Source organism: Myxocyprinus asiaticus, chromosome 25 (assembly GCF_019703515.2).
Source record: "Myxocyprinus asiaticus isolate MX2 ecotype Aquarium Trade chromosome 25, UBuf_Myxa_2, whole genome shotgun sequence".
Taxonomy (NCBI): Eukaryota; Metazoa; Chordata; class Actinopteri; order Cypriniformes; family Catostomidae; genus Myxocyprinus; species Myxocyprinus asiaticus.
In genome coordinates this window covers 19,913,776-19,930,299 of record NC_059368.1, presented here as the reverse complement: position 1 = coordinate 19,930,299, position 16,524 = coordinate 19,913,776, and the positions used below count along the sequence as shown (strand labels likewise).

General features: G+C 37.6%; 1 protein-coding gene across 3 annotated transcripts; it reads right to left on the bottom strand.

The window, feature by feature from the left end:
• Nucleotides 1-9,777: 9,777 nt before the first annotated feature.
• On the bottom strand, nt 9,778-16,402 carry LOC127416466 (zinc finger and BTB domain-containing protein 25-like). Of its 3 annotated transcripts, none has more exons than XM_051655851.1 (4): nt 16,260-16,402; nt 15,895-16,043; nt 13,865-14,043; nt 9,779-12,677 (listed from the first exon to the last, which is right to left on the bottom strand). In XM_051655851.1, the coding sequence occupies exons 3-4, from the start codon at nt 14,035-14,037 to the stop codon at nt 11,567-11,569; spliced, it is 1,284 nt and encodes a 427-aa protein (XP_051511811.1). In that variant the 5' UTR covers nt 14,038-14,043; nt 15,895-16,043; nt 16,260-16,402; the 3' UTR covers nt 9,779-11,566. The 3 variants fall into 3 exon arrangements, with proteins under 3 accessions (XP_051511812.1, XP_051511811.1, XP_051511810.1); XM_051655850.1 differs by having other exon boundaries at nt 15,895-16,046; nt 16,260-16,390; XM_051655852.1 differs by lacking the exons at nt 15,895-16,043; nt 16,260-16,402 and having other exon boundaries at nt 9,778-12,677; nt 13,865-14,040.
• Nucleotides 16,403-16,524: the final 122 nt, after the last annotated feature.

Here is a 16,524-nt window from a genome sequence, read left to right as displayed (position 1 = left end):
TAGATCAAAAGGGTTTTATGATCAATAGAAACTTAAATTCAGTCAATTGTGTCCAAACATTTGACTGGTAGAGTGCATAAAAATGCAAAATCAAATGAGCCCAGTTGCACAATAGACCAGTTAAATAAGTAAAATCATGTTCACTTGAAAACAATAAAGTGATTGTTTTTGGCCATGTCCTCGGTGCTCATGGTCACTGGCTGAATTTACACACCGATGGAAGATAAAATGGTAAGACTACACTTGATATAGACACTTCAGTGTATCAACTCTACTAAGATGATACGTCATTGGGTCAGTTCTATCCCATCTCCCTCAGACATTTAGACCGGGTGAGTCTACAGTGTAGAATAGAAAGAGGGAATATTTGGTCATGCATGTTGTGGATATTTTTATCCAGACACGTTGCTAGGCTGCATGCCTGTGCTGAACATGAGCTGTTTCAACAAAAGCCACTGGTGGTCCAAGTGACCTTCCCCAGCATTTTTATTACAGATTACGCATGTAAGTCACTTTGTATAACTGCTCTCCAAGGTAGCAACCATTTCCATACATGATTATGGTTAACCTGGCTCAGCTTGTAGCCACATTGTTTTGTTCAGCTTGTCTGACTGTTTTTATTTAATGATTTTTGTCTAAGAAAAACATTAGTTACAGTATTAAGCTAAATCTGCCTCCTTTAGGATAACATCATACTCACTTATTTCTTCAAACTCTCCAACAGACTAATACAGAAATGGATGATCCCATGTGGCCCTGTTTCCATGGCAACAACCTTTACAGTGACAGAAAGTAGCTGGATGGTTACTTGCAAAGTTGGTCAAACTGAACTAGGTTGAATTAATGATCAGTCATACGTATTCATTTTGAAGAAAACTTTTCTTTTAATATGGCTAAATTATTTTGTATAAATTCATGAAGACCCTTCAGTTAAATCATGGCATAAGTTTTTGGATCTATGGTCACCTGGAGTCCAGGTGTGTTCACTCCTCCAGCAAACAGTTCGATGCTCTCTCTCAACTACATCCACTGTCCTGTTGTGACAGTGTTGCCTTCTCATTTTCCTTGAAGGGATATTTCACCCAAAAATGTTAATTCTCTCATTTTTTTACTCACCCTCATACCATCCCAGATGTGTATGACTTTCTTTCTTTAGCAGAATGCAAACAAAGATTTTTAGAAAAATATCTCAGCTCTGTAGGTCCTCACAAAGTAAGTGAATGGTGATCAGACCTTTGTAGCTCCAAAAATCACACAAATGAAACAAAGTAATCCATATGACTCCAGTGTTTAAGTCCATGTCTTTAGAAGCAATATAATAGGTTTGGGTGAGAAACAGATCAATATTTGTTTAGTTTCAGATGTGAAAGTGAAACTAAATAGGCACCACATGTGACTTTCAGATTTAAAAGTGAAAGTGGAGATTTAGAGTAAAAAAGGACTTCAATTTTGATCTGTTTCTCACCCACACCTATTATCGCTTCTGAAGATATAGATTTAACTACTGTTTTATGGATTACTTTTATGTTTCCTTTATGTGATTTTTGGAGCTACTAAGGTCAGATCACCATTCACTTGCATTATGAGGACCTACAGGTCTGAGATATTTTTCTAAAAATCTTTGTTTGTGTTCTGCTGAAGAAAGAAAGTCAGACACATCTAGGATGGCATGAGGGTGAGTAAATGATGGGAGAATCATCTCTCATATTTCCACACATGGTTCATTCATCAACCTTTCAAAATGAGCACAATGCAACTTTAAAAGTTTTTATCCTATGTGAAAACAGTTACTGTAATTATCATTCAACTGTTTAAGTTTATTATCTGTATATTTCCAAACTGTCAATTGTTTTGCTGTGTGGAGCTTAATGACATCAATATTGTATGACGAGAATGGTTTATTTGAGGAATTCTTCACTCCATATCTTAGTTTTTACACTGTGTCTTGAATGATAAGACATTTTAGCCATTGATGTTTAGCCACGACCAAGCCTTAGCAACACAGGTGTTGTGACAAGACCTAATTGTCTGTATGTTTCTTATCAGTCTGTGTACTTTTTAAGAAATTGCTGTCATGATCTGATTTTGTCAGCTGGCTGTCATTACCCATAGCATGTTGATGTTTGCCAGTATTATTTAAAGAGACATTTGAATTTATAGATAATGTGACACATTGATTCTTTTTAGATAGCTTGGTCTCTATACATTTATTCTACATGTTTACCTGTGCTATCCTGTGTCTTTTCATTAAGTTCCCAGTTACTATAGATACTAAGCTGACAGCCTCATTTTTGGTTATAATAAGATAATTGTATATTTGTCCAGCTTGTTAGTCCAGTTTATTTTTAGCCTCTTGTCTTCAAGACACGTATTACCCAGCAGCCATTGCTGCCATCCACTAATCAATGTTCACTCTCAATAATCTATAAGTGTCCTTCCCAGACATCTGGGGCTGTGATTAAATCATGTGTGACTAAGGAGATAAGCTGTAATACAAATAAGCTAAGAAAACAGAAAACTCTCATCTTTCACTTTTACATCCATTTAATACCACAATTAAATTCCTCTTTGATTTTCACTTAAGCCATAATAGGAAAGTCATTTTGTGTGTATCCACTACAAGGCCGAAAATGTTATGCAGTGTTGAATGATATAATTATTGCTGTTAAATAAATTGGATAATTTAATGCAAATATTGTTGGAGTTTTTCAGGCTGAGTTTTTGTTATAAATGATTGACACTTGCTGTCTTGATATTTGTTTGCAAGTTGTTGTGACCATTATGATTTGTGCAAAACCAGTTGCAAAATACTGTATAGTATGGCATACAGTGTTTTTGCACTAAATTATGGCATCTTGAACATGTGTGAAACCATTGGTGTAGTAGTGTCTGAAGAGGTGGGCATACTGTGAAATAAATAAATAAAAATGAAACATGCAAAACATACAGTACATATGTAAAATGTGTAAGAAATATATTTTTTCCATAAAAAATAAATAAAAAGTAAAATAAAAATTGGCTGTTGTAATTGCATTCCCACATTAACTTACAAAATGTATATCAGAGTAAGTTTCTTGCTGTCATGGTGTGCAGTACACTACTAAGAAACATTGTATGGTAACTCAATGTTAAATATGTATTTCAATTAATAGGTGTCATTAATGTTCCTTTCATTAGGCTAATATGAAAATTGTTAATACTTTATAAGAACTCTAATTAATAAACTAATACATACATAATACACAATAAACTGTTAAGCATTGTATAGCTACTATAAGTGTAGTAATGTTCATGTTAACATGTTATCTTTTATTACCATACAGTAGCCTATATAGCCTACATAAAAATTAATGGTTATTTGTTTTATTTATGTACTATAATCTGCTTTTCTGTGTATAGTGAAATTGTTTACCTACTTAGAAATATAAATTGAAATGATTTGATATCACGAGAAAAAGGCACTACCGACAGCAGTAAAAGGCAAAAAAAAAAAAAAACAGAATGGGTGCGATAACATGCATGCAGTATTTTCAGAAATGTTATATATATATATATATATATATATATATATATATATATATATATATATATATATATATATACATATATATACATATATTTACATTTAGCAGGGAAATACATTTACAGCGCAAATTATGGTTACTCCAGGGATGCTTGTGCATCAGCATTAGACACTGGAAATGTCCCACCCAATACTGAAACAGAAAATATGATTAGTTACCAAATATCCAATCACGTCTGAAATTAATGTTCTGATTGGTGGATCAGCTTAGTCAGACTGTCTGTCTTGCCCATGCCATCAGTTGCACTCCCGCCTCCCGCAGCTCCATGCATGTTTAGAGATAATCTCTGTACACGTTAATAAAAATAAAAAAAACATTCGGTCACTGGTGCAAATCGGCAGCATCAAGTTAGTAGATTGAAAAAGTTCCAGGGGACAAGCCTACTCGTTGTTCTGGCAGCCATACGTATCATCACTCATTTAGCAGCCATATCACCCTGCAGCTCTTGCCTGGTTGTCCACTATAGCTAAGCAGGGTTGAGCCTGGCCAGTACCTGGATGGGAGACCTCCTGGGGAAAACTGAGGTTGCTGCTGGAAGAGGTATTAAGGAGGCCAGTGGTCTGTGTGGGTCCTAATGCCCCAGTATAGTGACAGGGACACTATACTGTAAAAAGGCACCGTCTTACGGATGAGTTGTTAAACCGAGGTCCTGACTCTCTGTGGTCATTAAAAATCCCAGGATGCTTCTCATAGAGAGTAGGGGTGTAACCCTGGTGTCCTGGCCAAAATCCCCCCCATTGGCCCTTCTTAATCATGGCCTCCATATAATCCCCATCCATTAATTGGCTCTATAACTCTACTCTCTCCTCTCCACCAATAGCAAATAGATGCTGCACCCTGGTGCTGGTTGAGGAGATTCCCCCTATACTATGTAAAGTGCTTTGAGTGCCTAGAAAAAGTGCTATATAAATGTAAGGATTTATTATTATTATTATTATTTTAGGTGGTCATACGCAGAATCCTAAGAAAGCTAGGTGGGCATACACCGTATGCCTGCGTATGCCTTGTAATGCCAGCTGGTATGTTATAGCTGTGCATTATGTGTAAACCTCACTCCCCTGACTTCAAGAGGTGCATTAATGACTGATGCTAGAGGCTGTAGCCTTTAGCCTCCTTGTTAGCATGCCCGCCTCCCATTTTGTTGCTGTTAGATGCCCTGTTTTAAGACATAAGTTATAAGTGCAAAGTCAGTGGGCATGGCCATGAAGTTTTGGTATTTTTGTGCAAGCATTTGCTAAGTGTAGGCACAAGTGGGTTTGGTGAAACCGCCCGTGCGATGCGCAAATGGGATGGATCTAGTGCCATTTAATTCTGAGGTTTTCTCTGGTTATTCCACCATCTTCATGCTATTATATAGTCCATTACCTCAAGCACCAGAGATTTAAACAAAGACAGCACATTCATTAGAAGTTGGTAGTGTAAATGGACTATATGCAATGAATTAGAATAATTAAAATATAGACAAGCTCCTTTTATATGCTTAGAAAATGTGATTCTCATCAAAATTTGGATGTACGATCTGTTAAGTTATAGGGAATGTAAGTATTATTAATCATTTTCATCTACTGACACACAAATTATGGAGAGTCTTAATAGTGATTGTATCGGCACACACTTCAGTTCTGCTGGTTGATTTTGATTTTCAACAATTAAAATCATTTATTGAAACACAAAAAATTAAACCAAAAATATTTCTAAATTCAAATTACACTTCAAACTAAACAATATTTTAATCAAATTAAAGAAATGGTCAAACAAAAAATCATACAGTATATCAAATCCAGACATTTTATCCTCTCCAACTTTTTTCACCGACACCTTTTGCACTGACTTAAACATTGCTCTACCACAACAGGTGGAAAAATACCAATACAAATTAGATCTTAAATACAATTGTAAATATAAAAATAATAATAAAAATAATAATAATAATTGAAAAATAAACCATGACCTATAGATAGTTTAACACAAATCTCATAAATGTTTGTTTCATAAGAAGGCTACAACTGTGATTGTCAGGTACATCATTTGATGTTTGGACATGAACTTTATTACCACCTGCTGGTGGAATCTCCGAACAGCAAATGCAGGAATTTAGTTTTGACTTTGTGCTGAAAACAGATGTGCTTTTAAAAAGTCTCAGTGCAATTACCTTTTATAAGGAAAATAGCAAATTGCACATTGCGCCACTTCATTAAAATACAATACAACCACATTTTGCGCACATACACCCACAGATAGCACAAACACTCCCACTCCTGCGCCAAGAAGATTGCACTTAGAATTAGAGTGCTTTCATGAAAATTGGGAAAGACGTAGTCTGTCGGTCCGTGGGGTTTGGGTGGTCCGTGGGGTTTACCCGGCAGAACCGTACCCATTGAAGCCCCCGAATCGCCTTCAGCGTCAACCAGGGCGGCCTCAAACCCTTAGGTAGAAGGACCAGTGGGGGGAACAGCTGAAGTGGCTTTCCCTCGAAAGAAGGAAAGCCGCGACCGCAACGTTGCCATAGTCATGTTCTCGCAATGAAAACATGAACCATCCACGAATGCTTCCTCAACGTGATTTTGGCCCAGGCTCGTGAGGCAGTGATCATGACCGTCAGAGGTGGAGAGGTAACGACCGCATCCAGGAACTGCACAGAAACGGAAGGGCATCTTTAAAAAGACAGTCAACGTCACTGTGCCTGCTCTAATAGAGTGCTGTCGAAGCGCCCAGGGGCGTAGTCTGCAGTGGAGTGCAGAGTGGAGAGAAAACCGCTGGAATATCCAACAGCACACACTTCTGAAGAGGTGAATGGATCAGTAGTAGCATTCAGCTTCCTGAAATACAACCGCTGGGCTCCGAAGAAAAAATCTGAATTAATCCGCATTCCAGCCTCCCTTTTATACCTGCATGTCGGGGGGGAGTGGCATGCAAATTCTACTCGCCAATTCTCATTGGCCTTTTCTCAAAGATCTAAAGGTGTCTCCGGCTCTCAAGATCGACTCCCAGTCCTTCTGTCACTCACTACATCGACACAACATCGAGTGAGTGACAGAAGGGGAACTAAGCCATATAGTATTGCCCTTTTGACTTTTATATGTGGACAAAGATAGCAAAAAATAAAAGTAATTTTGTCTGCCAACATAAAATGTGCAGTTGTATAGCGAGTTATCGCAATGATGGATATCAACAATATCTTTGCATTGGCAGAGCCTTTGCTCCATGATAGGTGGTTGGATGACCGGGATGCTCGCATAAAGTGTCAATCAGCTGGTCGTCTTGGAAACAGATAGGCGGGTAACCAGCTGAGTGACTGCAGCAAGTTGGAGCGTGCAGTCTGAGCGCGCGGTGCATCTGCGAGCGGATTTATACATGCTCGTTGAATCTCATCCTCCAGCGCGTGACATTAGTTTGCATATGCGCTCTTCATTGACAGGTAGGCGTTTTTACTTTAAATTTCCACTGTAATTTACTTTTCTTCACAGTAATGATTATATATATCTATATATTTATGAAGATTAAGGTGTAATTGTAATGAGCATTAACATTACTCGCATACTTTATTTAAAGGTGAGCATACGGTTTTATTTAGTCTTTAAGTTTTACTTCCAGCTGAGAGTTGTGCGTTCAACAATATTATTTATTTCTTTAGCCTAACCTATTAATCTAACAAAAGAGTTTGGCAGCTCAGGAAAGAATGTTACTTTAGCCTGTTACAGCAACAATATGCAGTATTATTTGAAGTTTTAAAGCATACTCTTTATAGCATTAGACAAGCTCTGTCTAAGATCACGATATACTCAAAGTAGCAATATTTTAAATGCATAACAAAAAAAAAAAAAAAACAAAAAAAACTAAAAAATGACGAAAAAGACATATCAATTAATTATTTAAAAATAAAATCATTTTATATAAATGTTTCAAACAGAGAAATACGTTAAATATATGGAAACCCTTTTAGTTCACCAAAACAATGTTTTGTTTTTGTTGTTGGTTTGCAGAACCTCCACATCTCTGAGTTGACAATATGTAAGTGGAGAAAAAACCCACTTACCTATGTGAGGACTGCTATTGACTTTGGTACTATTTGATCAACCATGTCAACACAAGAATCAGAATTTCCAGACTGTCAGGAGAGGGTGGGTTTGAAGAGAAAGCTGACGGGTCCACCAAGACTTCTGCTGGGAAAGTCCAAAGCGAGGGAAAAATCAGATGGGAAATTTCAGAGAAGGCAAAGACGACATACATGTTTTGATGACACCCCAGAGAATCATGATCAACAGCAACAAGACAATTATGCCAAAGACAATGAATCCACACATATAACCTACCACGGTCCTCAAGAATCCTCAGAGCCAAAGGAAAACGAAACGCAACGAGATGCTCAAGAAACATTAGGAATTGTTATAGCATTGGAGGAGAATGAAGGCAAAGAAGAAAATGTGCAAAATAAAACTGGAATAACCAGAAGCTCTTCGAAAGCAACCATTAAAAGGACATTTTCCTCACTCTTCAGGTGTGGTGTCAGAAAGAGGAAGAAATCACACATTAGTCATACTGAGGACAGAGTAGAGAACAAGACTGTGAGTACACAAGAAACAAAAAAATACAGCCATGCCAGAAAGAAAGCTCAAAACAACATGTGTAGCTCCATGTATGAGAATAAACTGTGTGGTGCAAACAATAAGGAAGCTAATGGAAAAGGTAAAAATAATTTTTTCTTCACAGTGTGGCCCATTTCTAAGAGATCTTCTGTCACATCCAATGTCAATATGGAAAGGGGGTGTAAAGAGCAAGGTGATAACATGTTTTTTCATGAGATAACGGCACCAAAAGGTTTGCCTTTTAAAAAGATCTACCACATATTTCCAAGAAAGAAGAAAACACAGCCTACTGGTAATCAGTTTGAGTGTTGTGCTCCTAAGACATCACAAAATGAAGAAGTAAGTGATCAATTGAATCTGTTAAGTATGAACGTTATGGACATTCCCATTACTCACAATGAAGTGTACCAAAAAGAAGAACAAGAAATCAAGGAATGTAGTGCAGAGACATTTACATTCAGTGCAGATGTGAGCAATAACACACATATTGAGTCATCTAACATCGATGATAAGCAGGAAATCCGTCCTGACCAAGATGAGAGCAAGATTGTCCTCTCAACAATGATTGAAGAACAACACCAGCTGTTAGCGTCAACAACTGAGGTTTTACGAACTAGTGGCCTCTTGGATTGCAGTGCCGGTGACTTTGACTCTGAATTGCCTGGCACATCATCAGGTATTTCTGTTGGTGATATGCTTACCTCAAATAATACATACCAGGAAAAGCCTATTGAAAATTCTATGAAATGCAGACCAGTGATTACTATAGAGCGGGCATACTCATCAGAGGAAGAGAACCTGGAAGCCAATGCGAATGAGGCACTGCAATTTGATGTTCTCCCAAGAGGTCCTACAATAAATGGAGCCTGGCAACATCTGCAATTAAACAGCATAATACACAACACATTGCATCCTTCTGACCTAAGTGTATCCTCTGAACTAGACCATAGCCAATGTAATGAGACCTTGCTGATTCAGACTGCAATTTCAATGGTTCAAGCAGCCATCCGTGGTGCTGTGGAACAGCTCACAATCGAGCAGCAGCATAATCAGATACGTTTGGACCATGCATAATCACACATCTGCACAAATACACACATTGACATCCCTTATTTAGCAAAGGGTTCTCTATTTCTCTTAGATGTTATACTATGAAAGCTGGATCTATTCTGGATAGATGAATGTATAGAAACATATGAAGACAGGAATCCTTATTTAATGTAAGATGATCTTTGTGTAAAACATATTAGTAACCTTTGAAAAGATTACATTATTAACGTCAGATAGTGCAATTATGTTGTAAATTTAAAGTTTTTGTAAATGTATAATGTTTTCATGCATGCCTATAACCTGTTATAGAAGGCACATCAGGTAATCAGTAATCTGATTTGCAGTCTCAAATCCTCAAAAAGTACATTGTAATTTGACACATTTAACGATTGCTCAAAAGTTAATTTACTGTTTGTAAACATTTTCTTTAATGCCACGTACTATTCATATTTTTATACTGCAACAGTATCTGTAATGTCACTGAATTGCGAGTCTAGTTTCTATAGCAATGAGTATCTCACACATTACTCCTAAGACTGCATAGAGCCACATGCTTGGGATATTTTTTTCGCCTCTGAAAAAACAAAAACAAATCTGTTATATATTGTGTAAAACGATTCCAAATTAATGGTTACTTTTCTATATGAATGTGAGTAAATGATTACAGTGTTTTAATTTTGGGGTGAACTACTGTATTAACCCTTTAAGGCAATGTTTTTATGGAAATAAGTGGTCTGAGAGCCCAGGTGTGTGCATTGGTTTTTCAATTCATATTTAAATGAGGCCCCAACTGAAGCCGACAGTGCAATTGTTATACACAATACTAAGTCACTATCTACTGTAAGAGCTTGGGAGCTTCTCTCAAAGATACTGATTTCCAAGGGCGTAGATTTGGCTTGAACATCGGAGGGGGGTTATATCGTGAAGCATTTACTTCTTTGTTTTGATTGTTGGGGGCTTGTTTTGATTATTAATCACAGAATTAGTGGAAGGGAAGTCATACAAAACCTTTGCTTTTGTGACTGCATGCTACTCTCTTGTGGTACTAAGTTGTTACTACAATACACTGGTTAAGTCAGGTAAAGTCAGTGCCACAAGAACCAGCGACAAAGTACACATAGATGTATTATAAATCACAGTTTATTCAATGCTGCATTTTTTTTTTAATTTTTTTTTATAAACAGAACACAGTATCACACAATGGCATTGAGTGATGCTGATGATGAATAAAATGGAAAATAGACCGATTGAATGCACTGAACAAGTCACATAAATAACACAAATGCAAGTTTTGCTGATTTTAAGATACTCATCACAGTACACCAACCTCAGTTTGAGTATTCAATAAATATAACTGCAAAGACTGGTGTATAAACAGTTCAAATACAGCACAAAGGAAACCATGTCTACCATCAGTAATGTCTTGAAGTTGATAAATCATTATAAATAAAACATTTTTTCTGAGTAACGTGATTTCGTAATTTGTCTCAGATCAGATGCTTTAGCCTTTGTAAATAATCTGTCTAGAGGTGTTGTGTTTGACATTTACAGTATAGTATAGCATTGTACCATCTTTATAATTATGCACTGTCCCAGTTTCTGTAGAAAGATTTATAGCAAATTTGGTTTGTACTTTGCATTTCATACACAGTATAATCTTGAAAGTATTTTAACATATCAAAACACTTTTAGGAAAGCACCATTTGGACACATTCTTTAGACAGATTACTCTGATTGTGTAGACGTGTTGGACAACTTTGCAAAAATAGGCACTGTTCAAATGAATGTTAACTTGAAAAATGAAATACAACCTCTGGATTTGGTTCAGCTGGCTGAGCCATAGTTTAAGTGCTTTCATAAATAGATGTTTGGCAAAAAATATTCTAAGGCACTGAACCAGGTTGAAGAAAATTGATCTTGAATTAGGGAAGGAATCATTTAGAATCTCTGCTCAGTCAATTAGGCCACAACTGGAAATAAATACAGAAATACTTACATTATTAGTTTGAGATGACCTCTAAAAACAAATTTTATGATTGATCATTCGTTGGTGGCAATTAATTTTCGGTGCTGTTTGGGTTTTATGTGCACATGTTTTTCATTTTAATACTTCCTTAATTTGGATTTAATACCTGTTACAGAAATCCAACAGAGATCAGTCATCCAAGAGTCAGCAACAGCATTATACATCAACACTACAATCATCAACACTAAGTTTAAACAAAATTCTTGTACATGACTTTTGAGACAGGGCAGAAGTGTATTGATGCTCAGGCAGTAAATAAAATTCCTTAACAGAGACTGTGTGTTTGTATGGATTTATGTCATAAGCTACATGCCCAGACATCATTCCACAGTCACTGCGTCTACACTCTCCTGAGAGACCTCAGAGTCCAGTGAGTAGCAGGAACTGCCATTATCCAGAGTGTCTTTGCCTACTTCCTCTCCCGTGGCTGCAGTGATATCTGGCTGGCTCTCGCAACCGTGGAGTAGCTGCCCACAGAAGCGACTGTAGCGGTGGTATCGTAATGGCTTGCCCACATGTGCGAACATGTGCTCCTGCAGCTGGCTCTTCTGCGAAAAGCGAAGGTTGCAGACGGCACAGGCCATCTTTCTCTTTCGTGTGAAGGCTGCCAACGGACTGACGCTTCTTCCAGTCCCGCCACCTCGCCTAAGTTCTACAGCCAGCTCATCTGCCAGGGACTGGCTCTGCCGAAGGGCCTCCTCCAGACTACCAGCGTCCACACGCTCCTTATGCTCCCCAGTTTTTATCTCTGAAGGGCCCTCCATCAGACTGCTAGGCTCGAGGGCACAGGCTGCATGGGTAAAAAGGTGCTCTTGTAGGCCTTCGGGTGACAGACACCGTTCGCCACACCGGGGACACAAAAGTGCTAGAGGGCCGTCTTTGAATAAGCCAGCTTGGCAGGGGCTCACCTGGGTTGGGGAGAGAGAGCAAGGCTCCTTCTCACCTTCCTGTTGTTGTTGTTCTTCTTCCTCCTCTATTCTCTCCTGCTTGATCTGTGTGGAGATGTCAGGGTCGTCCCCTGAGGCCACTGAGGATGCGGCATGGAAGCTTTGAGGCTGCCGCTCAGATGTGATGCCCTCCAGCCCTACAGCGAGTGTCAATCGCCCATGTGTGCGATCAGCCCTTGTACTGGAGCGGCCATCCTCAGGGTCCCGTGAACCACCAGCCTTCAAGCCTGAGTTCTCTTTATTGGCTAGCTGTGAAGAGATCTGGATACCATAGAGGTTGGACGCACGGATGTTGTCAGAGGATAGGTCAGGGCCACCCTCACCTGTTTTACGGCAGAGCTGATATGCATGGAGGAATTTGATGCCCTCCTGAAGTCTTCCCTGGTCTATAGGTTGTTTGGGACCCATGCCAGTATACATTATGTGTAACAGGTAGCTGAAGACATCTGGCTGAATATCTGTGGGCTGGATCTTGATACACTCACTGAAAAAAAGAAAACCAGAAAGGTCATTTAAATTTACAGTTAGCAATTTATAATTTCCATCTATGCATGAATACGTTTAGTAATTGCCATTGAGACTATATTTGGTTCTGTTACTAAAATGCCACAACCATGAGTCAAATTAGCATTTAATCCCATCGGTTACATTTTGACCGAAATTTAGTTTGAAATTTGAAGGGTCTACAAAGAGTTGTTGATGTGTTTAACACAGAGTTGTCCACTATAAATGAAAGTGCAGACTGTCTTGATTTAATATGACATTTTTTACATGGGAGATAATCACATGACCAGAGACATTTAATTCCACTTTGACACTCTGAAAGTTGTCTGTATCAAAACTCCATAAAAGGAAAAAAGTAAAACCTGCATAACACAGGCACAACTACCATATTTGGTACATATATTGTTTAAAGTGTCTATTATTGATTTATTAATAACATTTCTCTGGCTCATATCGCTCCAAAAAATATTTTAAGATTTATGCATTTAAATTGTATAACAAAATTTCATCGAACTGAATTGAGAAATATTTAACAAAATAAAATAAATAAATATTTTTACATTTTGTTCATTTAATTTTGTTTAAAATTACACAATTTCATTTGAAGGAACATTTGAAGCTAAAATATATCTATATTGAGTGTATAAATCATGCTCTCAAGACAAGTGGTCACAATTGTGACCAATGCAAACAGCCTAATTTTTAACTGATAAGGTAACTGATTGTGCACCAATATAAAATTGCAGATTTCAAAGTGTTGTTACAATAAATGAAACAGAAAATGTTTAAATAAGTATGCATTTATTCTTGGTTTATCATTTCCTTTACCTCCACAATTACCTGTTAGTAAAAATTATACAGTTTGGTTACTTTATTGTTTGCAATTTTCTCTGTAGTTTCCCACCTTTTTTATTATTAGGAAAAGTATGCAGTTTGTTTCATTCAGTTGTCCAATCAGTAAAATACATGTGCCCACTAAGCTGAGGAAAAATTTTGATAAATGGTTTAACGTTTATAAATCAAGCTTTCTTGATTTCCTCCACATGCTTAATTGATAATCTTATACACATATATGTAAGCACAATGGGTGACCAGTCCTTTCAGTAACAAATATATAGGTATTAAGATAAATTATATAGGACATTTCAAGGGGGAGTTTTAGCTAACCTGGACTGATGGATAAAGATCATTTTGAAGTAGTTTGAGAATGCAGCGAGGACTGCACGATGAGCCTTGAAGTATACGTTGCCAATGGCAACAGTGCAGTCACAGAGAAAGCCAAACTCTCTTTGGACATTCAGCTGTTGCAGGAGTAACAGACTATGGCCAGACACATCCATCTCAACCTGTTACACCCACATGCACAGAACACAAAATAATGTCAACAAATGAATGCTTGAGTAGCCTACTATCTTCAGAATCTTATGATAGTATTATTTATGGCATTTCCACATATTAAAGGGATAGTTAACACAAAATTAAAGTTCTACGAATCCCTCATGTTGCTCTATACCTCTATGACTGTCTTTTGTTCCATGCAACACAAAAGAAAATGCTATAGCTTTAGTCACCATTCACTTTCATTGTATGTGAAAAGCAATGAAAGTGAATGGTGACTGAGGCAAACATTCTGTCTAACATCTCCTTTTGTGTTCCATGGAAGAAAGAAAGTAATTCAGATTTGGAACAACATGAGGGTGAGTAAATTATGACAGAATATTTGGTTGAACTATCACTTTAATCAGTGCATCTTAATAATTCACCCAAAAATGAAAATTCTCATATAATTTACTCACCCTCATGCCATCCAAGATATCTATGACATTTTGCAGAACAGAAGAAGAATATCTCAGCTCTGTAGGTCCACACTATGCAAGTGAATGGTGACCAAAACTTTGAACCTCCAAAAAACACATAAAGGCCACAAAAAGGTAATCCATATGACACCAGTGTCTTCTGAAGCAATCCAATTGGTTTTGGTGAGAACAGACCAAAATATAACTTCTTTTTCACTTTAAATCAGCAGCCTCCTCGGCAACCATGATTTCAAGCTCGATTACACTTTCTAGCACCATCTTCTGCTCTGCGCATGCGTCAAGCACTAGGAAGTGTAATCGAGCTTGAAATCATAATTGTGCCAAGGGACTGTAATGGCAAGATGTACAGTGAAACAGTAGTTATATATTTTGGTCTGTTATCACCCAAAATCAGTCAGATAATGTCAGAGGACTAAACCACTGCAGTCATATGGATTACATTTATGCTGCCTTTATAGTGTGCTTTTAGGAGCTTCAAAGCTTTGGTCACCATTCACTTGCATAGTGAGGACCTTCTGAGCTGAGATATACTTCTTAAAATCTTTGTTTGTGTTCCACAGAAGAAAGTCATACACATCTGGGATGGCATGAAGGTGAGTAAATGATGAGAGAATTTTAATTTTTTTGGTGACCTATTCCTTTAAGGACCAGCCAGTGCCAGAACAAACCAATGAAGAGTCTGTAAGAGCCAGGGTTGACACTGTAACTGGTGACCTCTATTGGTTAAAAATGGTAATAATATTGAAACAATTTTTGAGACATAAACCAGATGTTCACATCTGCATATGATTGACATTTTTACAGTGACGTGTGATAGTGGGTAATTTTTACATTGCTTATACAAATATATTATTCAGAGATTTCATAATATCTTACAAGAAATTAAGCTGTACACTTCATAATTTGTAACTTAAATCTACAGAAGTGTGTCATGTTTTTATAAATTATACTTTTCTTAAGCTGTACGTAGAAACGGCAACAACTTACTTGTATTTACAGTTTACAGAGCATTACATTTTTAAGTATTTGCATCCAGACCTAACCAGACAATACCTGCCAGTACCTGCCAATGATTCCAAAAATCATTACACAAAAGGACATTTAGAAACAGCAATTGTTCGTCTGATGGAAAAAAAGGTCATGCTTGAATGAATGGACAGTACACAAAATATCGTGGAGAAGAAATTCAGTTCATGCTGTTGTCATCTGTTTGGTCTGGCTTTCAGCACATTTGTACGCTACAGAATCCAAATAATTTTCACACGTCTTGTCAACACCGATCAAGTGTTGTCGAAGAAACCCTTGGCAAACAAACCATGCATGTACCAAAGAAAGCATAGATATAATGCATTCATACTGTTCCCAAAAAGGAATTCTTACCAACTATATGAGAGAAACGGATAATAATTTCGTATTTGATGCAGCAGGAAAATTCTTTTATGGTCTCGCGGTTCTTCCTATGCGATTGACGGCTTAGCTTGTTATCCGTCACGTGACCATACTGTATACCAGCCGATTCAGGCGCACACCTACTGAAAAACATAAAAAGCAGAAGATTTGATTTTATGTATATGCTTGCTAGGTTTGTTGTTATTATCTTATTACGACTCAGCCGCGGTATTAATGAGCTTGACTGGTGTATTGATAAACTTCATAACTAAAATGGGTCAAACCAATTTAGATAACTTGCATGCACGAGACAACAAAGCCAGTTTTGAGAAAAAAAAAAAAAACGTCTGACAGACCTTCACTTAGGATCTCGTGTGCTCCTAAGAGATTTTTTTGTTCACACAAATATTTCCCCATCCTTTCCCTTCGTAATTATTTTCCTCTTAAACGCCAGTGTATCAAGGTAACCATAGGGCTCGTCCCGAAGAGCACATTTTCATACATGGTTTGGTTGCATTTTCAATGTGCTGTGCGTGCTGGGGCGGGCTGGATTTGCGTGAGCGGGGCCGGATCTCAGTGCGGTGATAGAGCTCGCGCAGAGCGGCTGTGCGGAAGTTCTTT